Genomic DNA, 16,958 nt, shown 5'->3' with positions numbered 1-16,958 from the left:
GTGCTGTGCTCTTCAGTACGTCAGTTAGTTTCAAAGTACTTCAAACATTTCCCTCTCCTGTGTGTCATTCTCCTTTCCTCTTCTTTTGAGTCTGAAGTGGACATCTCAGCTTTGTAGTGCTGCAGCCATCCTTATTAGTGTTGTGTGCATTTGGTTGGTTTATTATCCTAAACCATTTGTATTCTCCTCTTATAGAAAACCAAGCAGTATAAGGTCGGTGCTCAGCAGTGGTAGACTTGAAGTATGTGAAAAATGTGTTTTATTCGAGAAAATCAAGTGGTGACATTATAGTACCTTAGAGTTATTATACCAATATGTTTAATGGTGCACTATAGCAAGCCTTTAAATGCATGCCCTCTTGAATGAGTATTTGTTAAAACTATGTGCTACGTAAATCAAAGTATAGCTGACATAGTATAATATTGGTAATTATCTTGGTGTACAGTGCACAACCGAGTGGCATGTTATTCAGAATGTTATCCATTTGTGTACTGTTCAGATAGGAAGCCAAGTATAAAGAGGATCCTGCTCAGTAGTGGTAGACAATAAGGGTTGGAAAAATGTACTTAATTTCCTAAAATTATATATTTGAATGACAGTAAGTCACAGTGATAACATCAAATTCTTTTATAATGTCATTACACAAGGCACTATAGAAAAATATATCTGAGAGAGACTTCTAGTTGCAGATTCCTTACCTTAGAATTTCCCCCAGGCATCAGAGTGGATCTGGAGATTTTTCTTCAAGCACTACCCCTGTGTGCCGTTAGGTGGCATTGGTCGACTCCGTGGGCGTCATTGGCATCATGTTCGCCATGATGATGTCACAGTTGTATACAGGCACCACCCCAGCGCGCTTACGTCAGTTCTTTTCTTTCCGCGCCAGCCTACGCGCAGATAGGCCCCCCAGTCATTTTTTGACAAACTGGAACGCTTTTGACGCTTTTTTTTTGATGATTTTTGATGTATCGAGAGATGTCCTGTAGGACCGGATTCAAGCCCTGTGACTTCTGTCACCGAATGATGTCGGTGATGGATCCACACCTCGTGTGCCTCTGGTGCTTGGAGCATGAATATGCCCCAAATTCATGCTCTGAGTGTTGGGCCATGAACTCGAAAGCTTTGAGGGAGTGGTCCCTAAAGCTCATGGCAGCCCGACAGTTGACTCCACGTCATTCCCATTCTCGCTGGAGAGGAAGGTCCGAAGACCAGTCGCAGAGTCACCACCACTCCTTGTCATCCAAGTCATTTGGACATTTGGGTAAGAAGGAGAAATCGAAGAAGACCAAACGTTCTTCGACTTCGCCCTGTCGCTTGCACGCTGTGACGAGAGAAGAGCATTGACGCTCTAGGCCTCCATCTTTGGAGCCTCCGTCTGGGTTCATTCTGTGCCTTTCCGATTTTCTGGCTGCCGGTGCCCCCCCTGCCGAACGTAAGGAATTTTATGAGGACATGTGCCTCATATTTGGGCAGACCGACCCGCCCTCTGTGCCTTCGGGCTCATGGGAGTCAGTGAGGGCTCCCTCGGGTTCTAAGTCAATATCTTCGATCCGACTCTGGAGGGCACCTCTGAATCTGTTTCCAGATCCGACCGGAAGCCAGTCATGCCAACGTGACCTTCCCTGGCGTCGGGTCAGACGTTGATGCTCCTGATGTCGGTTGGGTCACAGTCGATGTCGACCCTATACTAATAGCCGATGACCCAATGCTGATTCCATTTTCCATGGGCTCTCCTGGCCCCAGGGATGATCCTGACCCCTATTGCTATGGGTATGAATATGGGGATAGAGGGGTCACTGGACTCTTTAGAATACCAGCTTGACCCTGACATGGATTGGCTTCAGGATTTGGGTGACACCAGTGGGTTGGACACCACCCCTGATGCTGGAATGCTTTCTCCCCCCAACCGTGTCTATGGAGGAGGGAGCGTCATACTCAATGGTGTTAAGAAGTGCGGCTGAGCTTTTGGACCTCTAGCTTCCTTCTGTGGAGGTCAGGACTAACCTTCTGACCAAAGTGCTTCAGCCTGAGGCCTCCACCTCGGAACCCCTCCTTCCCTTCAGTGAAGCACTTATGGATGGCCTTCTGAGTACCTGGTCCAGACCCAGCACAGGGAGTCCTGTGAATAGGACGGTTGCCCGCCAACATCGGTCTGTGCTGATAGAGCCAAAAAACCTGACCCAACATCCTACGCCTGAGAGCCTTGTCATCCAGGCTTCGTCAACCTCTGGTGCATTCCCTACCGCTCCCCTGGACTGGGAATCGAAAAGACTGGACAACTTTGGGAAGATATTTTCTTCCGCCCATCCAGCGCTGCTGTTCATTAACACCCCATGCCTTTTTGGCCACTATATTCATACTCTCTAGGATACATTTACACACGTGCTGCCTCGAGTTCCAGAGGAGGCCGGGACCATTCTCTCCAGATGGTAGGGATGCAGCGAAGTTCATGATTCGTTGTGGACTGGATACGACTGACTCACTGAGCAGATCGGTTGCATTAACGGTAGCCTTGAGGCGGCATGCCTGGTTGAGGATGTCTGGCTGCTCTGGGAATGTCCAACAATGACATGCCCCCACCCTCTCCTCTGCCTCCAAACCTTCCTAGTACGTTGAAACATCCGGGACAAATTGGCAGCAGGATTCACCATCACCTGTCCCACTGGGAATCCATTACCACGGACAGGTGAGTGTTGCAAATTGTCTGAAGGGGCTACTCCCTCCCCTCCAGGACTTCTCCTCCAGCCATGGCACCATCATACGATCATCTATAAGAGGATCATATGGCACTTCTCAAGCGAGGAGGTCAAGGCTCTCCTGGCCAACGGAGCCATAGAGTGGGTCCCTGCGCCCGTAGTAGGTTGTGGTTGCTATTCCTGCTCCTTTCTGGTGCCCAAAAAGAACATGGGCCTTCACCCTATCCTAGACCTCTGGTCCCTCAATCTCTTCCTCAAGAAGGAGAAGTTCAAGATGCTAACCCTAGCTGAGGTCCTTTCTGCCCTGGACCCTGGACACTGGATGGTAGCATTGGACATGCAGGGCGCCTATTTCCACATTCCTGTCCTGCTGGCCCACATATGTTACCTATGATTCTTGGTAGGTCATGAGCACTTTCAGTTCACCACGCTCCCCTTTGGCCTCACCAGTGCTCCTTGGGAGTTCATGAAAGTGATGGTAGTGAATGCAGCTCATCTGCGCAGGTTAGGGGTTTCAGTCTTTCCCTACCTCGACGACTGGCTGATGAAGGTGGACATGCCCCAGAAAGTCGCCTCCCACCTCCAGACTACGGTGAACCTCCTGCATTCGCTGGGGTTCACTATAATTCCCGAAGTCACACCTGACTCCCTCTCAGATGCTCCCTTTCATCTGAGTTGTTCTGGAAACTGTGCACAGTTTCTGGCTGAAAAGTGAGTCCAGAATATTCGGGTTATGATACCGATGTTTCAGCCTCTGTCCTGGATTTCGGTGAGAATGACTCTGAGGCTGGTGGGTCTTATGGCCTACTGCACCCTGCTGGTCCAACATGCCAGATGGTATATGCAGGCTCTGCAGTGGGACCTGAAGTTCCAGTGGGAAAAGCATCAGGAGAATCTCTTCGACATGGTTCAGATCTTCGAGGGAGCTGCAAAAGACCTGCAGTGGTGTTTGTCACTCCAGATTGGGTCAACGGCAGAACCCTTTCCCTTCCCCAACCAGATCTCACAGTAGTGACAGATGCATCACTCTTGCGACAGGGCGGCCACATAGGCGAGGCAGAGATCAGAGGCCTCTGGTCTCTGTTGGAGTCGGGGCTCCACATCAACCCTTTGGAACTCCAAGACGATCCGACTTGCATTGAAAGATTCCTTCCCTCTCTCAAAGGGAAAGTGGTGCAGGTGTTCACCGACAACACCACTGACATGTGGTACTGCAACAAGCAGGGTGAAGTGGGATCATAGACCCTTTGTTAAGCGGCTGTTCGCCTCTGGATGTAGCTGGAACACCAGGGCATTTGTCTGGTGGTTCAACATCTGGAGGTCTCTCTGAACATCAGAACAGACAAACTCAGCCATCAATGCATAGTCAATCATGAATGGCGTCTCCATCTGGAGGTGGTGCAGGGAGATCTCTATCAGCTGTGGGGAGAGCCTTAGTTAGATCTGTTTGCCTCTGCAGAGAACGGGCAACGTCAGCTGTTTTGCACGCTGGAGATTCCAAGGTGGCACTCACTCGGCAACACCTTTTGTCATGAGTGGAACTCAGGCCTCCTGTACGGCTTCCCGCCAATACCATTTCTGCCCAGAGTTCTGAAAAAGATCAGACAATACCGGGCCCAAGTAATCCTGGTGGCTCCTGACTGGGCACAAAGAGTCTGGTATCTCGAGCTATTGAGCATGGCCATTGATCCTCCAATCAGACTGCCCCTTTGGGAGGATCTTCTATTGCAGCAGCAGGGGACGGCCATCCACCTGAACCTGTCCTTGCATGGAGATTGAGCAGCGGCAGTTGATGGCTTTTGAACTTCAGCCCAAAGTCTGTAATGTCATCTTGGCAGCCAGGTGTCCCTCCACTAAAACGGTGTACGCCTGTCATTGGAAGACATTTTGTTGCATGGCGTATCAACAAGTCTATTGATCCCTTCTCCACACCTTTCTTAGAGGTTCTCCTCTTTACTCTCTCTCTTGCCCAGCAGGGCTCTGCTGTGGGCAACCTCAAAAGATATTTGTCAGCCATCTCTGCCTTTTTAAGGCTACCTGACCAACCTTCCTGTTCAAATATCCCATTGTTGGGAGGTTTTTCAAAGGCCTTCCGCATATGTTTCCTCCTATCCCGTTTATAATGCCCCAGTGGGATTTGAACTTGGTCCTCACATACCTCTTGTTGCTCCTTTTGAGCCGCTCCACAACTGTCCTCTACAGCTCTTGACCCCTAAGACTGCCTTCTTGATTGCCATCACCTCAACTTGCAGGGTGAGTGATCTACAATCTCTCTCCTCGAAGCCACCATTCCTAGCAGTACATCCTGACAAGGTGGTGCTTCGTACCAGGGCCTCCTTTCTTCCCAAAGTGGTGGCACCTTTTCATGTAGGCCAATCAATCACCTTGCCTACTTTTTATGCACCCCCACAACCCTCTCATGAGGAGGAGAGACTCTACCGCCTGGATCCAAAAAGAGTGTTGGCGCTGTACCTAACTCATACCAAAGATTTCCAGGTGGATGATCAAATATTTGTGGGTTATGTGGGTGTGAAGAAATGAAGGGCAGTGCAGAAGAGGACCATCTCGCGATGGGTAGTCCACTGCATGAAAATTGGCTACGCTTTGGTGAAAAAGCAACCCCCTGATGGTTTGCGCACTCATTCTACCAGAACAACTGCTACTACCACAGCGTTAGTACGCTGAGTTCCAGTCCTGGATATCTGCCAGGCGGCAACGTGGGCATTACCGTCTGGACAGTCAGGTCCGCAGAGATGGCTACTTTGGCCATTCCGTCCCGCAGGACTTCTTGGTGTGATCTTGGTTTGCAGCCCATCACGGGGGGGGTTATTGCTCGGGTATCTATTGTAAGGTAAAAAATCTGCAGGTAGAAGCCTGTATCAGATATACAAGTTACTTACCCTCAGTAACAATATATCTGGTAGAGACATATTCTAGTTGCAGATTCCTTACCGACCAGCCCATCCTCCCCGGACTGCAAACTGATTTCTAGGGACAAGAACTTTCCTTTAAGGGCTGTAGTTTTGGTGCACCATTGTCAGTGTTCTTCATGACTCCACGCTACTGGCGTGGAAAGTCGTGAAATGAAACTGACGTCAGCGCACCTGGGTGTCACCTATATACGACCACGACATAATCACGGAGAACACAACACCAATGAAGACCGCAGAGTCGACCAACGCCACCTAACGCAGGGGTTCTGCTTAAAGAAAAATCTCCAGATCTAGTCTGACGCCTGGGGAAACTCTAAGGTAAGGAATCCTCAACTAGCATATGTCTCTACCAGATATATCATTACTGAAGGTAAGTAATTTGTACATTAAATAATTCAAATGTTTAAAGAGTGTCTAGCGATTATGTGCATGGGAAAATCGTTATATTCTCAAGGTCATTAAACTTAAACAATATTCTGCGTGCTAATTATGTGTAATCCACCAGATGCATAAATTTCAGAGCAAGAATATAAGTGCATATTTTATAGAATTCAGGTGGGATGGTATCTTCCCCGGCTGCCTTTCCAGATGCCAGAGCACTAATAGCGGCCTCAACCTTAGACACAGAAATATATACTTGCAAAGCTGATGCATGATTATCATCTAAATGGAGTAAACGACCTCCCTGTAAATATTCTGAAAGACCCGATTGACTAATTGGTTGAGGCTGGTTGTAAATATCCTTATAAAAAGCAGTGAACAGTTCATCGATAGCCTTAGGGCTGATATCAATAACTCCGTCATTGTCTTCAATGCTTTGGATTACGCACCTAGATCTCCCTGAAATCTGATGGGCTACTATTGGGCCAACGTTCTCCCCATACTCATATTGGAGTGTTTTACTTTTATGGTAGTTGACAACAACCCTCCCCCTAACTCCTAGTTCTTAGAGACACCAGGTTGCTAATAACTCGAGGTAGGTAGCTCACTCCCGGGGGTTTCTAAGATTTCTTGGGCATGCCGAAGCTCTAACTCCCTTATTTGTTGATGCAGCTTGACTACCACCTACTGTTCCAACTTGTTATTATCAAGCATAAACTGTAGAGCAACCCTACATATAAATGTCTGAATGGCATCCCACATAACATGCGGAGAAGCCGTTTGAGAATTCGACATTAAAAATTCCCTGAGTAACCCAGATAGATAGGTTCGATAGGCAGGGTTGGAGAGGATATACTAAGGAAATGCAAACTGTCACCTTTCCCCTCTGCTAGTATTTAATGGGAGCATAAACAATACACGATTATTGTCTGAAGTGATCTTGAAGCAGACTTCCATTTCAGCACCGTGAAATACCCATGATCAGCAAAAATCGTATTGATTCTGAAATAGTGCTTGTGAGGAGAGGAGAAAAAGTTATACCCTGGCCTAAGATGATACATCAGTCAAACCATACAGTAGGGCAATTTCTCGAATAGATAACCTTGTTTTGAATATACCGGGATGAACAGAGCGATTAGTGTTGTCTATCCCATAATCCATTATACATTTGAAATCACCCATTAGTATTAGGTCCCCCGCCCAGTCTAATAGTTTTAAGCACAACTGATCAAACCTCCCACTTTCATCTGTCTTTGAGCCATATACTGTGCAGAGAACATATTCATGGCCATGGATGAGAAGCTGGGCAATTGCCCATCTACTCCTGGGACCAGCAGTAGATTTAAGAACCTTACTATCATCATGCCTAGCAGACAGTGCAGCAACCTCAAAAATTGATACAGACTAGCAAGTACCTCTAATAGTATTATAGCCCAGATGTTTGAACAATGAATGGTCCATATACGCCACATGAGTCTCAGTTAAACGCGGAAGCTGTGGCTTATATAGTGCCATCTCCTCCATCACTAATTGTCACTTATGAGGAAGATTGAAGCCAGCAACATTCCAGCACATTAGCTTCAGCCTGGACATTGTAGCAATCAGTTAGTGCAAGTTGTGCCCATCCAATGTATATGTCTCAGACATTGGTAAGTGTCATAACTAAATAACCACTCAAATTGAACTTTGTGAACTTTGTGAACATTCTTGCTCATGTTTCCCCACCTTATCCCACCAACCCAGCAGACCTTACTCAGAATAGAGTGTCTAAGCAAGTGTCAGAATTAGAACAAAACTCCACCCCCACCCACAAGCCCAAAAAAGAAAAAATGGAGTTTGATAAAATCAGAGCATTAAACAAGCATTAAGAGCAAAAACAATCAAGCTCTAGCAGTTTTGAATCAAGTAGGAGGAGTCGACCCGTGCATTGGCTGACAATAGCGATTCTCCAAGTGTAATGAACAGAGAATTTAGATTTCATTATAGACACAGAGGCTCTGCTGCACCTTTAAAGAACCTGCAAATAAAAATTAGAACTCGGTAGTACATAAATAGTCCCATCACAGACCTCTCCTCCTCTTTTAAATACAGCAACTTGAAAACATGAATCTTCTGACACTCTCCTATGATTTCTCCTAGAACAAAATTACTCTTCATCCGGTTCCATTACACCTCTAAAACAATAAACATTATCAATACCATAATATGTTTAGATTAATTTATTAATTTTTAATAGCACTGAACATCTATTCATTTCATACCAAACACATATACTATCATATCACTAATAATAATAGTAACACTAATAATATATTCCCTTACCATTCTACTTAAATAAACTGAAAGTTATTCTATTTATTACATTTCTTTTTTTAAGGTAAGTGGCAGGAGGGATAGTGTTAGCCTCCGTGTCTTTAGTGAAATGTAGATTCTCTGTTCATCACACATGGAGAATTGCTACTTCATTATGAGACTGGAGGCTACCGTTATGCATGTTGAAAGCCCTGCAACACCGAGTTTGCCATGTGTTTGATTGGTCTAAAATAATGTTTTTCAAAAGTGCTTGCATTTGACCAGTCAGCAGCTTTTAAAACCTCCTCCAATCTGCCACCAAAAAAGTAGGCCTTACTGGCCATTGTACCTGAATGTGATGTAAAATGTTGAGTGTCAATATCTGCTTGTTCTGTAGCCCATTTAATCCACCTTGCTATAGTAGCAGTAGTCACAGCTCCAAATGGATTTACATATGTGATCAATAACTGCTTTTCCCCGTTTTTCTATATTCCTTCATTCTGTTTTTGTATTCATACACAATTTTGTTACCTTCTTCAAATTTTGGGTAAAATATAGAATCAGACATTGTCTTAGTTCTCTTCCATAGTTCAAAAATATACACAGTCTGATCCAATAATTGTGTTACTTACACCTAAAGCTTTTACATCAGAAACAAAGTAAAGAAGCCATTTTGATTGAAAGCCTTTTCAAATCCAGATACCTATTCCAGGCCAGGACTGAAATAAAGTTAAAAGTAAATTCACATCCCATAACTTTTCACACCTAGCTCTTGGAGATCTGCTTAATCTCATGCTTTTCAGGATTCTACAAACATTGGTATTTCTCCCTACATTTCCTCAAGAACATGACCTGCAGAAATAGTGGATCTGTAGCAGTTAAGTCCTGTAACTTAAACCTTTCTCAAACTTTTCTACCATGAAATTGACTACATAAACTATAGGTACCTCAACAGGATCCAGTCGCATCTCCATGCACCAACTAGACCATATATCCCAAACTTCCCTATATCTTTTTGTTGTTCCAAGTGCCTATGACTCTTGGAGTAATTCAGCAGCCCTGCTCAAAAGTCCTTCGATGCACACAAATCTCCAGATATCTTCCAAACTAAAAGTTTCAATACTCTGTCTAGGACTAATGGATGTTCCTCTCTTATGCAAGTCTCCAATAGCCCTACTTCTGCTGGAATCAAGAAAATAATTTTGTATGCTAATTCCATTAGTCACGGAAACCATGCTTGTGACACCCAAAACGGTGTCACCAATACAATCTGACACTTTTCCGATCTCACTTTCAACAAAACTCTATATCATTGCAAATGGCGTGAAGGCATAAGTTCTCATTCCCTCGATTTCTGTTGAAAAATATGCACTGCCCAAGCTCCTGAATCTGGAATCCAACTCTATTTGAAAGGTCAATCTGCTTGCGAGTAGATCCACTTCCAATGGACCCCAAATATAGTTTATCTTCTTAAGATACCCAGGAATCATCTTCCAATTGCTGAAATCCTGTTTGTTCCTTGAATTCCAATCAGCTATCATATTAATTTGAACTAGAAATACTCTGCGCTTACCACAATCTTGTCCTCCAAGCAAAAGTACTAAAATTATTTTGCTAAATGTGATGGCCACGGGATCTGCTCACCCCTGAATGATTGATGTATGCTACTGCTGAAACATTGTCCATTTTCATCAAGACAGTCTGCCTTTCCGGAATCTTCCTGAAACTCTTCAAAGCATACAGACCTGCTGTCAGTTCTAAACAGTTGATATGATTCCTTTTCCCCTCTCCTGACCACATACTTCCCGTCCATCTTTCTCCTAAACATGCTCCCCAACCTGACAAACTGGCATTTGTTTCCAATACAGAGTCTGGTGCACACCCTAAAATCGCTCGATCAGTCCATGCTTTCATATTTTGCAACCACCAGTTCAATTTTTCTCATGTTTCCTTCGCTCCATACCACAAACCTTTCCTTAATGCCTCTCTCTTTATTCTTTGTAATGCACGATAAAGCAAGGGTCCTGAAAAAATCACCTTAATGGAAGAAGACAGCAACCCTACCATTTGTGCTAAATCTCTCAAAGAAAGTAAGTATTTCTTAAACACCTGTAACATTTCTTTCCGAATCATCTTCATTTTCCTTTCCGGTAGTTGAAGTACCACCTTCACAGTGTCTACTTTGAACCCTAAAAATTCCATCCTCTGTGTTGGAATCAAAATTGAGTTCTCTTAATTTATTATGAAAGACAGACTTTCCAATAATTCCTTTACCATTGTCAGTTCTTTCCTCAGCTGTTCTTTGCCTTCAGACATAATGAAAAGGTTTTCTAAATATGCTATTAACCTTACTTCTCTTTCCCTCAAATGAGCCATCACTACCCTCATCACCTTCATGAAACACCAGGGGGCTGATGACAAACCAAGCTGAAGACATAAGAACTGATAAAGTTTCTTCCTCCACAGAACTGTAGAAACCTCTGACTGTCCTCTCCCATCGGAATAGTGAAGTGTCCATTCTTCAAATCCAACTTCACCAGCCAATCGATCTTTAATAACATATCTGTTAAGCAATGGATTCTCTCCATTTTGAAATGTGTGTATGTCAAAAATGTGCTTAGTTCTCTGAGATTTATAATTGGTCTCCATCCTTTGTCCTTTTTTAGTACTAAAACAATAGGGCTTATGTAACCTCTCATACATTTTCCTACATGCTTTATTGTGCCTTTCTGAAACATAACTCTGCATCTACTATTGACATTTGACATTAAAGATACCTTAGATGGTATTCTAAGGGAAAAAGAGGAAAGAGATTGAATCTTGTGAGCAATGTTTGCAATGTTTCTCTTTAAGAAACATTTCTCTCTGCGTGCCATGTAGGACACCTTTTCTCTGCGTGCCGCTAAGAACACCTTTCTTCTTTATGGATTTTAAGCCACCTTTTCATCTCTTTTCCAACCATGAGGAAACAATCTACCTTGCAACGCACTCCTTGGCCTCAGCACAAGCCTCTAATTCATCTTTCATATACAAGAAGTCGCTCCCTTGAACGGTAATCACATAAAAAAATTGTTTGTTCTAAATAAAGGTATGGTTCGACAGTGCTGACTATGAACTGTTGCTATTTAAGGCACATATAACAGCTTTTTCATTAATATTGAAATATAGACTAAACTACCTTTCCTGAGTAAGCTTCTATAAATTAGAAGCTTGATTGAAATAAAGTAAAACCACAGATAAATCTAGTATTAAATCCTCCCACATTCAATTGGAATTTAGTAAAAATAAGGAAAGTAATACTTATCTCAACAGACGCAGCATTTAAAAGAGGAGGAGAGTTCTGTGGTGCGACTATTTATGTAATTCTGATTCTAGTTTGGATTTTCTTTCATTTGAAGGTTCGTTAAAAGTGCTGCAGGAGTGGCAATTAAAAGATTAATGTATAATGGTAGCCTATGGTCTTGTAATGAAATCCATGCTGTGTCTGACTCAGTTTAACAACTCTGTGTCTGACCGTCCTTAATGATCTTAATCTAGCAGGTTCTTGAAGAAAGACATGTGCCCTAACAGCTTTCAGTGGATCAGTCATCTCACGTAACTTCCAGTGCTGATCCATAGTTAGTTTACCGAGGTCTGACCAAGCAAACCAACATTGAGTCAATGACAACTGGTGCTGCAGGCTGATCTTTCAAAGAGATTGGCTGCCTCAGCAAGAAATTGCTCACAAATATCAGGATTGGATTAGGGTATAAGTGATTTGAATTGGTTGGCTTCCGAATTAGCACCAGCTAAAAACATATGAGGTGTTCAATGTTTTATTTCTCTTGTTATACTCACTGATAGTATGTTTGCTTTTTTGTAGCATAATACCAACTTAATTTGTCTTTATATTTTCTAGGTAGAAGATTTGAAATGTTCAACTGATGTACAAGAAAGCAAAAACAAACATTTGGCAGATGAATGCATGCAATTAACTGAAGAGGTGATAAACACTGTAAGTGTTTCAAACAACACACACACATTCAAGGTGTCTCTTACAAGTGCAGAATTTAAATCATGGAAATATCCCACAATATTTCTCTTGTTCATTGTTTGCACATGGTTTGGCACTAATATTCTATGCAAAATGAGATCACTCTACTTTGCATGACTTTGCGAGTTCTGCTTTTGCAGGGAATCTTAAGGGTGTTTGCACTATTCTCGCTCCATTTTCAAAGATTTTCAGGAATTTTGTGCTATGAAATGCACAGCTGTTTTAGCACTGTGAATGGGCATCAACTATCAACAGAAAATTATTTTGCACTCAAATGATTGCCACTGTAATTTGTACAACTTTTCATCACTTAGTACCCTTTTCCTTCATGGAAGCACTTGCACTAGACTTTAAGAAATCTGTATTTAGGTTTTGGCACTTTTTATTAGAATACTTTAAATATGCAGAGGTAGCACATTGCATTTGTTTTCAGACTAGGCGGAACTCGTTCTTGAGGTTTCAGCTGTACAATTATTAGAACTAAACATTTTATATCAATCTGTGACTGCAAGGTAGGATTCCCACTCATGAAGGGGATATCGGTTGTCTTTTGACCCCGCCTACGTAAAACCTGCCACTCATCGATGATATTCGGGGACACTTAGGAGTCTATGACATAAACTATGATGTGGTGCCCAAGAAGGTGAAAGAGTAGATGGACTTTTAAGTAACTATTAAAACTAATTAAACTGTGAGCAAGACCGTGAGGTTGAAACATGTTAGTGGTGGTACCGTTTAAACTACACTTCTGGATAAACCAATAGAATCTCCTGGAGTGCAACAAGTCAATTGCTTGGCAATTGTTTGTTTTGGAAATTGTAGAGGAATGGTCCTTTCCTCATGTGTGCACCTGTGAATTTGCACGCCACAAGGTGGACCGTTTGATGGACGGTATATTGGCAAGTCTGGAAATTATACCGAAGGATTCCTTAGTGCATTTGCTTGAAGTTCAGTTGAACCAGAATGAATTCTCCTCAGAAAGCCGATAGCCTGTTGCTGGAAGAAGTTAAAAATCCAGCTTCTCTTAAAAGGGGAAAAATCCCTGGTGTGCTGACCGTACCAAGAAAAAAGAATTAACTACTCAATACTGAAGGAATTGTCAGTGAAGCCAAGCGCCACAGGAACACTGCTCGCTCTCCTCAAGATGACAGTTGAAGAGCATGGCTCCCAGAGAGGAACAGCTGGAGGGAAGCTGCAGCACGAGACTAAGGTAGAAACACTAGAGCGCTGACCTCACAAAGATCTGCTGCCACCATCTTGAGTGACAATTAAACCTGAGGAGGCTAGTTCTGGGAACAGCCTCCACAAGACCCACCGGGATTGAGGACGCCGCTGAAACCAACATGGGTACAGAGAAAAGGGGAATCGCTTTTGCTGAGGGAAGAACCTTACAGTGCTGGAAATAGTTTTCCTGACAGCCACAGCCAGGCTCATTCTCAACCTTCCCTGATGATCCCACATTACATCACACCTTAGGCAACACCACTGGCTCTTCATGCAGAAAAAGGTGAACATTCAAGCTGCTGACCCACCCACAAAAAAGCTTTACACTACCAACTGTCAAGAAGACTACTTTCTGTCTCCCTATCACTTGTCCACACTCCACCCATACACCAATGCAGAAGTGGAGGATGTCCCTTCTCCCACATTGCAGAAAAAACCTGGAACAGCCTCCCCATGTATCTCCGGACCATCACCTCTCATTCAGAATTCTGTAGAGCCCTCAAGAACTGGCTATTCGAATGAGCCGCTGAAACCTGCAAGTGCCTAGATACCCTCGAGGGTGATTAGTTGTGCTTTGCAAATCCTGTTTGATTGAACATTTTTGATCAAATGTCATGGCGTCTTTCTGTAAACTGTCTAAGGAACCACATGGAGAACTTGCTCCACCCTCTGTTTTAGGCACATTTGCATCTATTCTTTTTTGAAGAATTACAGAAATGCCTTGATAAGATTAGATTCAAAGTGTCAAGGGGTCGATTCTTTTATGTGCTGCTGTGTGCAAGCTTCTTCCAGTTCACTTTGGACTCATTCAGCAATGCCTTCGGCTGGGGGAGTTGAAGACCTATAAGGAATGTGTTCTACTTGTTACTAGAAAGATTAACCACTGAAAGTCACCTGTATTGTATAATACCCCAGAAGATGCAATTTTTGTTACTCCAGCAGGCACAGTTCTTAAAAATGATTTTAATGAGTATAATTTTCTGTTTGTTTTTTAAAGGCTTACTGTTGCAGTTTCGTGTTATGTTTAAAGCATCATTCACATATTTTGCACAATTTCCTTGTTTCTTTTATAGAAAGAAAAATGTAATTCTCAAGTATTAGAATTGGAGGTCGATTTTCACAACAAACTTCACACCCTGCGAGATTTGCAAGGCACAACAAAAGAACTGGTGATAGCAAATGAAGACATGGAGCAAAAAATCAGAGACAGGTATTATGTTGTAAATATAGTTTGCATATCCACAATATTGATCTGTGTTTTGTATTACACTGGCTACTGCATTTTTCAGTTTTGTAATTCCATGAAAAAAAGGTGCTTATTGTATGAATATAGGATGAAAGAAAAGCAGGCTCAGCTCTCTGTGACCACAAGTACTGCCTCAAAATCCATTGTGCCTTTTACCAGGAAGACTCTTTGGGATTATATGTGAACTTTGTAATGGTTGTTCCTTTTTTTCTTTCCAGACAACTTCATTTTCCATGACCACTGTTGGGCTTGCCTTTCTGACAATTTGGCAGTCTGTCACTGACAGATGTGGTAGCTTGAAAGGACCAGTTTGTGGCCTGTTTTTTTTCTGGTCCTGTGGGACTGTAACAAACAGCTCACACACTGATAATATAATCGTCATCTATATTGCTTTCTAGGTTTCACCTTTTTGAATTATATCTGTTGTATATTTGGGTGTGTTTTCTATATTGATTCACATTTATTCATGTTGTTATTCATGGCAACATGATAATTAAATCTGCCCGAAGATATTCATGTTTTTTTTTGTATGGATAGCATTTTCCTTTCCAGTGATTGTTTTGAAATAGTGAAAACATCTTCATAGAAACTCATATTTGGACTTCTCATTTATTTTTTTCAAATAGACAAGGTTTCACTGAAAGTAAGTAAGTAAAAGTCTGCAAGTGCTTTACTACTCATTGTTTATTCTGAAAATGTTCAGCAATGCTCAGATACATTGGATAAACTAGAACAGAGAGTAATAGTATAGAAAGGAACTCTGTACAAAGAACATGAGATTGAGGGTCACACAGAGCTGTAATAATATTACTTTTCTAAAGGCTACACGGAAGGCACACATAGCTTTCTCTCGGCTGGCTTATCTGCTGGCTTGTAACTGCAGATGAAAAAAGCAGTGGTTATTTTTCTGGTGAACATTTGTTGTACTGTTCAGAACAAGCATGCAGGTATGAACCAAAACTTGAAGTAGGTCTCTTTTGGCGCTATGCTTACCTTAGTTAGCTGAGAGAAAGGCGGGGTTGGGATTATTGATGTAAAGAAGCTTTATAATACCAACATAAAATTACAAGACTTTTATTATTCACCCTCCTGATAAGTATCAATGCTACTATTCTGTGTATTTTTTATAATATTTACTATTCATATCGTGTGCACTAAATATTGAAAATATACATGTGGTTTCCTAATGTTCTTGAATGTGCCTTTCCGAGATTAAAAAATATTTGGGTTCCACTAACTATCCCTGTGAAATCTCACAGAACTGATTGTTTACTAGAATGCACCTCACTCAAGTAATGCTCAGTGGGTTGTGGTGAGTTGCAATCCATCAAGGTTTTCTGTCTCTGCCTGGCATATGGACTAATTCCATAATTAATTCATAACTTAATAACTAATTCATTCTGACAGTACCAGTCTGCCTAAAAAAAACGGTCCAGCAGTGCCTCATGACATCCTACACTTTTGATTATGGAATTGGGTTGTGTTGGGTGAAACTAAATACACACATCTAGAGCAGTCATTCGGATAGACACCATGGAGCATAAAGCAATTGACATTTATTCAAATGTTTTCCACAGTGAGCAGAGCATGGACCTTGCTAGAGACCTACAAAATGATTGTATTATTTTATGTTAACAGACAAAGACACAGTCACGCCTGACATGGTTATCAAATCACCAGCATAATTTTGTCTTTGGACTGTAGGTTCAGTTCATATCCTAGCCACCCACATAATCTATTCAAAACACATATGCACAGACACACACAAATCTCCATGCATTGCTTCACTGTCTTTGGCCCTTATCCTGCCCCTCCATCAGCAACTCTTCTTACTACCCAGTCACCCATGCTACTTGTCTTCCTTCCATCTTCCTGGATTTGCTCAGGACCCGTTTTTCTGCCTCTGCACCATTGCAACTTGTTTCCTGCTCCCCCTCACATGTCCTGTTCATCCTCCTGCCTCCCCACAGCACCTATATTTCTGCCCCATCCCTGTGGCAACCCTCTTCCTCCCTCTTCCTCCCTCTCTTTCACCTCACGCATCGTTTGCAGTGTGAAATGCACAGAGTTGGAGGGAACTGTTACTTTAGCCTGCTCTGCCCTCTTGCCTCCTAACATTTAGATTGGAGGAAGGCGGAGAGTCCTACAGTAAC

At 42.7% G+C, this 16,958-nt stretch overlaps 1 protein-coding gene across 1 annotated transcript in view; it reads left to right on the top strand.

Moving 5' to 3' along the window:
• The window catches only part of CCDC178 (coiled-coil domain containing 178), a 1,079,202-nt gene that overhangs the window by 340,428 nt on the left and 721,816 nt on the right, over positions 1–16,958 (top strand). Inside the window, exons 11-12 of the mRNA XM_069220096.1 lie at positions 12,201–12,296; positions 14,633–14,769. Of these exons, the coding sequence (XP_069076197.1) occupies positions 12,201–12,296; positions 14,633–14,769 (233 nt within the window). The remainder of the gene's footprint in view (positions 1–12,200; positions 12,297–14,632; positions 14,770–16,958) is intronic.

The sequence above is a fragment of the Pleurodeles waltl genome, chromosome 2_2 (genome assembly GCF_031143425.1).
Source record: "Pleurodeles waltl isolate 20211129_DDA chromosome 2_2, aPleWal1.hap1.20221129, whole genome shotgun sequence".
Lineage (NCBI taxonomy): Eukaryota > Metazoa > Chordata > Amphibia > Caudata > Salamandridae > Pleurodeles > Pleurodeles waltl.
Note: the sequence above shows the minus strand (reverse complement) of the source record. Positions and strands in the feature narration are given on the sequence as shown.